This window comes from Sorex araneus, chromosome 3 (genome assembly GCF_027595985.1).
Source record: "Sorex araneus isolate mSorAra2 chromosome 3, mSorAra2.pri, whole genome shotgun sequence".
Classification (NCBI taxonomy): domain Eukaryota; kingdom Metazoa; phylum Chordata; class Mammalia; order Eulipotyphla; family Soricidae; genus Sorex; species Sorex araneus.
Genome location: NC_073304.1, coordinates 175897981 through 175907909, shown reverse-complemented (window position 1 = coordinate 175907909; position 9929 = coordinate 175897981). Strand labels below are relative to the sequence as shown.

At 49.6% G+C, this 9929-nt stretch overlaps 1 protein-coding gene across 1 annotated transcript; it reads left to right on the top strand.

Annotated features, from left to right (window-relative positions):
* Positions 1-502: 502 nt before the first annotated feature.
* On the top strand, positions 503-3547 carry ACRV1 (acrosomal vesicle protein 1; the record flags this gene model as incomplete). Its single annotated transcript, XM_004605152.2, has 3 exons — positions 503-965; positions 2450-2563; positions 3423-3547. Coding segments are annotated over 3 exons (702 nt in total), but the record flags the coding sequence as incomplete, so codon positions are not given.
* Positions 3548-9929: the final 6382 nt, after the last annotated feature.

Genomic DNA, 9929 nt, shown 5'->3' with positions numbered 1-9929 from the left:
GCCAGGAGTAACCCTTGTGCATTGCTGGGTGTGACCCAAGAAAGATATATAATATATATAATATTATATATATTTGATATATAATATATATAAAAGATATATATATCTTTTATATATTATATATATTTTTTAAGTAGGAGCTGAAGTGATAGTAGAGCTGGTAGGACACTTACCTTGTACACAGCCGACACGGGTTCGATTCTTGGCATCCCATATGGTTCCCCAAGCACCACCAGGAGTAATTCCTGAGTGCAGAGCCAGGAGTAACCCCTGAGCATCGCTGGGTGTGACCCCAAAAAATAAAATAAAAGTCTTACTTAGCACTCGGGTCCTGATCGCCACTGGTGTGAACTAGAAGCGACTGCCAGTCTCAGCGCCCAGCCCTGGGGGTCACCTCGGGTGCCCGCGCTTCCTCCGGCCTCTGCCCTGCCCACTCCTCCCCTGCGTCCCAGGCCCGGCCGGAGGGGCTTGCCGGCCCCACGGCTCATGGTTCTCGGTGTGACTTCCAGGGAAGTACATCTCACGGGATGATGTGCTCGCGGATGCCGAGGCGCTGTACGAGAACTCCGTCAGCAAGAGCGCGATCAGCGAGCACACGGTGGCCGAGCACACCCCCGGGGTGCGCGCGGCGGTCGAGCACACGCCGAGTGAGCACGCCGTGAACGAGCACACCTCCAGCGAGCACACGGCGCCCGAGCACTCGACGGGCGAGCAGACGACCAGCGACGCGTCCGCCGAGCAGGCGAGCGAGAAGCCTTCGAGCGAGGCTTCCAACGAGCAGTCCATGAGCGAGCAGGCCTCCGGCGACGCGTCCTCCAGCGACCAGCCCTCGGGAGACAAGGCCCAGTCAGAAAAGCCTTCGAGTGAGCAGCCGTCCAGTGAAAAGTCCTCCGGCGAACAGTCATCCTCAGGTGAAAAGGTGTCTGGTGAACAGCCTCCCGTCACTTCCACCACTGCAGTCACAAGTGAGTCGCATTGGGGGGGGCTGAGTGTGCCTGTCACCCACCAGGTGGGGAGCAGGTAACACATGGCCCCAATTGGCAGGGGGATGGGGGATGTCCTCCTGCATGGTGTACAGGGGACCCTGGGGCCACTCTTGGTGATTTGTTTTTATTATTATTAATTATCGAATCATCATGTGGAAAGTTACAGAGCTTTCAGGCTTAAGTCTCAGTTATACAATGCTCAACACCCATCCCTTCACCAGTGCCCATATTCCACCACCAAGAACTCCAGTATACCTCCCCCCGAACCCCACCCCCATCCCCCACCTGTGTAGCTGATAGATTTCACTTTACTTTGATTACATTCAATATTTCAACCAAAAACTCACTATTATTGTTTGGAGTTTACCCCCCAAAGTCAGACCTGTTGAAAAGGAAGCAATTGATAATTTGTTTTCCATTGCTGACAATTAAGAGATATGAGGTCACACGGCCGCCAACAGTGGCCACGCGGTTTTTGGACTTCTGTATTTTAGTAACTAAGTCTAGGGAAATTTCTGCCAGAAATTGCATCACTGCAAGCTTGCACCTCCCTTTTGTGGTGCTCATAAAATGGTGGTCGCCATGCCGTGCCCAGAAAGGAAAAGCCGAGAGAGAAAAACCCTTCCTCTCCTGGTGCGACATGGGGCCATGGCTCAGTTCGCAATCTAGAGACATTTCTGCAAGAAGGTGCTGGTGCCCAAAGGAGTTTAGCTGGCCTCTGGAATCATGCTCGTGCAGCAGCGGAAAGGGTGATTCTTGGCCAATGGGACTACACCTGGCAGCTTGTTGCTAGGAGCCCCCAGCCTAACCCAGCAGTGCTCTGGGGGTCATGCAGTCATAGGACTGACACCGACACAGTGAACAGGCCTGCACTCCCCCCCAACTCCAAGTCACTCAATTTTAGGAAGCATAGAACACAGGTCCGCAGTCCTCCAACGGCGGGTGTTTAACACTAGGAGACAGGAATCAGGCTGTGTGTGGCTCTGAACATTATTTGGAGGGCTTCTTTCAGAAAGGTGACACTAATACAGTCGTCCTTCTGTCCGTCCCTCCAGGTCCAATCGATGCAGGAAAGTACTGATGCCCTCAATTGTCAGTGGGCTGGTAAAAGACTCTCGTGAGCTTCAAGCTCAAGCCTTACGGCCCGAGAATGCTCTTGCATGGCCGCAAAGATATGCCTAGCACTGAGGCTGGACAGTCACTTGCAGTGGGCTTTGTTGGAATAGGGAAAGTGACACGTGCAAATGCTTGTTAGGTCCAGGGAAGGTTCCCGGGACAGGTGCAATTCTGTGGCTCTTCTCGCCAAGAGATTAATTTAGTCGGGGATGGGGTGGGGGTGGGGACAAGAGATAAAATGTGTCTCTAGGCTAAACTCCTCTCATCCCTCCCGAGACGTGGTTCCAGGCCACATACCTGGTCTACAAGGGAATTTCACCAGGCTTATCTTGAATTTTCAGACCCAGCATTAAATTGCCACACGTGCTCTTACATGAATGATCAAAAAAAGTGTCTTCGTGGAGAGGGAGTTTGTACCACCCAGAACTCCCAGCAGTGCATGTTAAAGAAAATCTATGAAGGTAGGTGGAACTTGATGAGATGTTCTTTGACATGAACCAACTTGATTACTGATGGGGGTCATTTGAGGCTCCCGGGATCCTTGGGAGAGGGTCAGGCTGTGATTCCTCAGGAGCTTTAACTTGGGGAAAACTTAGCTTTTTAATAACCAAAGGCAGGAGAGTCAGCCCATCCCAGCAGGCTTATCATGTCTTAAAAGGAGGCAGCAGCAACATGGCTGCTTCTTCCTAAGAAATGGTTTTCCTTGATCACTGAGAAACATACTAGAAGGTCAGGACTATATGTCGATCTTGGTCCTGGCTACATATACTCCTTGACCTTCACACAATGGTATGTGGTAGGCAGTTGTTTATTATTTGTTTGTTTGTGTTTCGGGGGCCACACCCGGCGATGCTCAGGGGAGTGACTGGGCTCTGTGCTCCGGAATCACTCACTCCTGGAGGTGCTCAGGGATGCTAAGGATCGAAGCTGGGTCGGCCACGTGCAAAACAAGCGTCCAGCCCCTATGGTAGACATTGAGTTAAAACCGAGTAAACTAATAAATCATTTTCTAGGAGTCTCTATTTACAGGCTGCCAGAAAAACTTCCAGTCCTTTCTCTCTTAGACCCACTCATCTCCCAGATGCAGCTGACGACCCCAGGAAGCCCCAGGGACAGAATTCCCTTGTGGTTTGTCCTTAGACAGCAGGAGCAACTGACAGGAGGGATGGAGAGGAGGGAAGGCAGGTTCCGGAAGAGGCAGGTGGAAAGTAGCAGGAAGCAAGCCCACTGGAGGTCTTGTCATAGCTTCATGGGGACCAGGGAGAAAGAGAAGCCTGGAGGAAGCTCCTGCTCATGGCAGTCTGTCTCTGCTCCTTCCAGGAGGAAAACTCCAGTTCATGGTTCAGGGATGCGAGAACATGTGCCCATCCATGAACCTCTTCTCCCATGGGACCAGGATGCAAATCATATGTTGTCGGAATCAGTCTTTCTGCAACAAGATCTAGGACTCTCAGCCCTTGCTTCTTGTCCTGGCTAGAGCAGCAGAAACCCTGTAATCCCATGGGTCTGATTTACTTTTAGTTTCTCAGCAACGACTCCCTGTCTCTGTGTCGGACAGAACGTGCAAAGAATGCATCCTGCTCAGATCTCTATTCTTTCTTCTCTCTTGCTCAAATGTCTTATCTTTCTTTTCTGAGATTCTTTGCTGTCCTCTCTTTCCTGTTCCCCTTGCCCCGTCTCTGAATGCTCTTTTAATAAATTCTATATATTGAAAAATAGAGTCTAACATTTTTTGTTGCCACAACCTGCAGTGCTCAGGGCTTACTCCTGGTTCTCCACTCAGAGATCATTCCTGGCAGGGTTTGAGGGACCATATGAGGTGCCAGGGATAGAGTCTGGGTCTGCTGCTGTGTGCAGTGCAAGTGCCTTCCTTGTTGTTCTATTTCTCTGGCCCCAAGTGCAGAGATTCTCACACTCACACAAAGGATTCTTGTGTTGATGGGAATGTTCTTGACTTAATCAATATTAGTTATACTGTTTCACAAGACATTACCATGGAAAGAAATTGAGTGGATCTACAGAATCCAGGGGCTGGGGGGGACAGTACAGTGGCAGAACGCCTGCCTTCAGGCATGAGTGCAGAGGCTCCGTCCCCAGCACCACCCCTTATGCCGAGCTGGATCAGGGACACTCGTCTAGGGTCCTTGATGCACACAGGGCATCTGAGCTCCACTGCACCACAATCAAATGTGTGTGGCAGCGTCATCATCATGAGAATAAAGGGAAACTTTTTTTTTAATTCGAGAACATCCTGACCCCATGCCAGGCTGTCTTCACCAGGGCAACTTGGAAGGGGATGGGTTGAGTTTCCATCCCCGCCCCAGCAAAACTCCAGCAGCTGAAAACCTCCAGAACCCAACTGCAGCCATGCTCAGGGCCGCTCTCCACAGGCTCAGACAAGCCTCACCCATGAGAACCGCAGAAAAACCCAAGTATGTGGGACCTGTGACTGAGATCTCCAAGCTTCCTTGGAATGGGACTGGACTCTTCCCCCCCCAGCTCCCCAGTTTTCCAGTAGCTTGGCAGTCACACCCACAAACTGCCTCTGGTGCCATATAATCTTATCAATGGCCAAGATCCAGAGACTATGAAATAAAGCCTACTGGAAGAGAAAGACATAGAATTTCTTGGAGCGCAGCCACGTGACCTCTTATACACTAGTCCACTGATGTACCAAAAGTAGCATACATTTGTTTGGGTTTAACATATGTGCTTGCAATCTCTTATACAAGGGCTTAAATGGCTCCAGGATGAAATACCAACAATCTTCACACACTTTCCTCTTATGGTGATGGGAAAGTACATGGTGATGGGATTGGTGTTTGAATATTAACTGTAATGAACTATTTGAACAACTTTATAAAAATTAAATTAAAAAATTCATAACTGCATAACAATATTTTAGTACACAATAGTATATCATTAGAAAAGAGTTAAGGTCCCTTAGTTGTCTAGAAAGTATAAAGGATTATCTTCAGACTTTGATAAATTTACCCACAGACAGATATTACCAATTGTGGTGAAGTACTCACTCTTCCCCCCCATCAAATTTTGAAGTTAGATTCAAACTGGGAGGGGAGAAATAGACTTTCAAAGAGAATGGTAAGCAAGACAGAAAAAAGAGAAAATATAAATGCAGGGGCCATGAGGTGGCACAGAGGGCTAGAGCAAATGTTCGCATGCAGGAGCCCACCCACGTGAACTGGGCTCAGCATGTGCCCCCCCTCATCCTGAGTGAGCCCCCCCTCCAAGCACTGTGCCAGACATAGTCCCAAGCATTACTGGGTGTGGCCCATAGGCCAAAAAAACACCCATTTGGATCTAAATATAAAGATAGAAATAAACCCAAACATCAGTAATTACACTGAGTGCATTCTGTACTTCAGTTAAAGACAAAGATGATCAAACTTGACTAAAAATAATTAAGAAGGCCTGAGCGACAGTACAGTGGGGAGGGCGTTTGCCTTGCACGGGACCGACCTGGGGTCGATGCCTGGCATCCCATATGGTCCCCGAGCATCGCCAGCAGTAATTCCTGCATGCAGACTCAGGAGTAACCCCTGAGCAACCAGGTGTGACCCTTAAGATACATCTTATATGTGACAGAAAAATTCTCCATAGAAAGGCTAAAAAGATGCTATGCAAACATTAACCAAAAGAAAGCATGTGGAGTTCTATTACTCTCAGTCCCAAAGCCCGCTGTATTTTTATCTGTAGAAGGGTCCTCCTGGGCCCAGAGGTACTACAGGGAGTAAGGTACTTGCCCAGTCCAAATCTCCTGAGCACTACCAGGGGCCACCCCTGAGCACAGAGCCAGAAGTAGTCCCGGGGCACTGCAGGATGTGCCCCTTCCAAAAAATATTCAAAAAGCAAAGAGGATCACTGCTAAATACGTACATGGTTTAATTCACTGAGATGTGACAAGTTTGCACCCATATGCAACCTAAGAATGTATCACTTGTTTCTGTATCACTTGTCATCCCGTTGCTCATCGATTTGCTCGAGCGGGAGCCAGTAACATCTCCATTCATCCCTGTCGCATGCTAGTGTAGCCCAATGACATCTGCTCGCTCCAGGAACATGAAGAGCATCAAACTGTTCATTCAGGGTCTTGATGAAGAAGTCTGACCATCTCATAGGTGGGCGGCCAGGCATTCTTTTGATATCCCATGGAATCCAGTCGGTAACAGCGCTAGTCAAGCAGTCATCTCCAAATCGCATTACGTGTCCGGCCCATCTGATTTTCCCCTCCAGGGCTCACTGCCTCATCGTGGCGGGGGGTGGCAATGGTGCCAACTGGCAAAGAGTGAACCAACAGGTGCTGCCCAGAGATGCAGGCAGGTGCGTGTTTGTCAGCGTGCAAACTAAGAATACAGCCCCAAAATATATAAAGCAAAGTCTAGAGTACTAGGGGAAATGCACAACCAAGGTGAATTTGTGCTTCCTCTGTAGCTCATTAAATAAGTAGGTAATATCTAGAAAATGTGACTATTACCTGAGTCAATCACACATGTAGAAGCATGTATGTGTAAGCACACACAAAGGGAGCCAGAGCATACAGCAGGGAGGACGCTTGTCTTGCATGCGGCCAACACAGGTTCAATCCCCGGCATCCCATGTGGTCCCCTAAACCAAACAGGAGTGACTCCTGAGCACAGCTAAGGGTGGCCCCAATTTTTTTTTAAACCTGAAAAGCACAAATATATTATTTATAAGGACCAACTATAGGATGGGGGGCACCTCCCTGTAAAGCATCAAGCCAGTGAGTTCTCTCAGTTTGGTGCCCAGCCCAGCCCCAGTGACTGAGCCAAGGACAATGTGTGATCTTGGACCCTAAATCAAGGGCATGTTAGCACAACCAAGAGTGTCCCGCCCAGTGCACAGACCCATGTGTGAGCCCCAAAACCAAAGTGCATCACCCTGACCATCACAACAACCAAAGGCAAGGATCTGGGTATGTGGAACAGTCCTAAAAGATCAGCAGCTCCAGGGCCGGAGAAGGTACAATGGGTAAAGTGCCTGTCTTGCATGCAGCTGACCTGGGTTCAATCCCCGGCATCCCATATGATCTCCTGAGCCCACTAGAAGTGATCCAGGAGCATTGCTGGTGTGGCCCCGCAAAAGACAAAGCCAAAATAAAAAATCCAACAGCAAAAAGATCAGTGGCTCCTTTCTGCTGCACGCACCAGTGGGTGCAAGTTGGTGAAAGCCAGGAAGGTGGGCCCCCATCCAAGATGTGAAATCACTGGGTGTCACTACAGATGCAAAGCAAGCAGACGATGGCACTTCTCAGGGCCCTACAGCCACCTGGTGGCTGCAACTGGCAGCTACCCCTGCAGAGCCACAGCTGCTGGCGGCAACCACCAAAAGCTCAGAACACCAGTCTCCTGTCCACAGCTCCATGGACACAGTTGCACAGACTCATCAACAGCCACCTTCAGAAAGAGACCCCCTTGGAAGCGTGCAGCCCTGTGAGAAGCCGGGACCAAGTCTGAGTTCAAGATGGGCAAGAACAACTCCTAAGGCACCACCCCCCTTCTGTGTTATCCCCCTACCCACCCACCCTGACTTGGTGGCTGCTGTGGTGCCCGAGGGTGGCACATGCCCAGCTTCAGCGCCGTTATGGAGCCTGACACGTGCTCTCCAGGGGCTGCTGCCCGCCAGGAGTCACACTTCTGGCCACAGAGCCCACATGTCTTTACTAGCAGCAGCACTGACTGGGGCTGCACTTCTCTGTGGTGCTCACATACGCCTGGCCGGGAACAAACCTGTGTGGTGCCAGGGACCCACAGAGACTTCAGGCTCCAAGGGCGCAGCTGCCAGGCTCACTCTTGGCACGCGGAGTGTCCCAGGCCTTTAGACTGGCGTCCATGGGCGTGCGGGGACGGGGTTCCGCTGGGCTATTCCTCTGGGCCTGGAAGATGCACTTTTTCATCTGTTTTGTTTCCATCATCAAAGACAAAAAAGAAAAGAGGAATTGGGGGCTGGGGGGGAGGGGAAGAACCAAAATTTGATCCAGATAACAGAAATACAACATGTTAAAACTGTGGCATGAAGTGAAGCAGTAGAGGGAAATTTATGCTTTAAAATGCTTGTGTGAAATACCTGAGTAAGACTTTGTATTCACAAAGTCAGAGGACAGAGGAAACAAGTAAAACCTACCACATTGATCAAATCGGCAGCTCCAGACTGAGGGAAAACTGTATGGCAAACTGGCTAGATTCTTCTACCAATAAACCAAGATGGAAAAGAAGGGACAATAGTAAAACTTACAGACCAAAAAGCAAGCAAAACGTGGATAAGCAGGTAAGATGCTCACCTGGCATACAGCTGGCCAAGATGTGATTCCCCTAACCACATGGTTTCCAAAGTGAGACTAAGAGTGATTCCTGAGCACAGAGCCAGAGTGACCCAAGAGATGGGATGGCCCAAAAATCAAACAGAAAAAAAGTGAAAATACACCATTCAATTGCAAAGGACTTTATTTGGATTATTATTCAAAAGCATAGTGAAAAATAAGAATTAAAAACGCAGGGCCTATGGGGCTGGAGTGATAGCACAGCAGGTAGGGCGTTTGCCTTGCACGTGGCCAACCCGGGTTCAATTCCCAGCATCCCATATGGTTCTCTGAGCACCGCCAGGGGTGATTCCTGAGTGCAGAGCCAGGAGTAACCCCTGTGCATTGCCAGGTGTGACCCAAAAGGCAAAAAAAAAAAAAAAACCACCTCAGGGTCTAGAGCAATGGTAGAGTAGGTGAGGCCACTTACCTCACACACAGCCGACCTGGGTTCGATTCCCAGCATTCTCACACACACACACACACACACACACACACACACACACACTTTCCCACAAAATTTTAGCTGCTGGGAGCCAGAGAGCGGCCAAGGTGCTTGCCTTGCATGCGGCTGAGGCCGAGTCCCAAACTCCTAAGTCATTGGGTGTCACTGGTCCCCTGAGCTCTGCCAGACGTGGTCCCCGAACACAGGATGTTATAACTGCAGGACGATATCTCTGGACAATAAATCCCCCCTTCCCCCATTTTTTACAGGGGAATTTGCAGATTTTCACTGACAAAATATACTTTTTTAATGGGGGGGAGTTTGGGGGCCACACATAGCTGTTCCCTGTGCTTAGGGAACATTTCCAGCAGTGCTTGGGGGACCACATGCGGTACCAGGGATCAAATCAGGGCCTGTGGCATCCCAGGCAGACACTTTAACTCTTGTATCATCCCTCCAGCCCCAGATACTAATAGTAAAAGCATTAATAATCAACATTGCTTTTTAAAAAAAAGGATGACAAAAAGCTTTTGTTCAACAAAGTACAAAAAACTCTTCATATAAATGAATACATTTAAGACTACCAACAACTCTGGGGTCAGGAGATAGTACAGTGTATCACGCCTTGTACGCCACTGACCTGAGTTTGATTCCGAACACCAAATGGCCATGAGCACATGTGGTCATGGAGGTTGCTGACACTCTTGGGTGTGGGCTTGGAGGTTCCCAGCACCGCCAGGGTGGTCCGAGGATCCCCAGTGCCACCTGAGTAGCATCACATACTTGGGCCCCTGCATTGAACCCCTGCCCCAGTGGGACCCGGCGTCTCCTAAGCACTGCTTGGGAGTCCCACCACCACCACCCACACCCACACCCACACCCACACCCACATAAAAGACCCACCAATGCTAAAACAGTTGTGATCAGCCTTCTTCATGCAGAGGCAGTTCAGTTTCCGTGTAACTAACCAGGCTTTGTCTGTCCTAACTTGAATCAGATTTTTCCCACCGGGAGACACATATTCCGCAGCTGACCTTGTTTACTC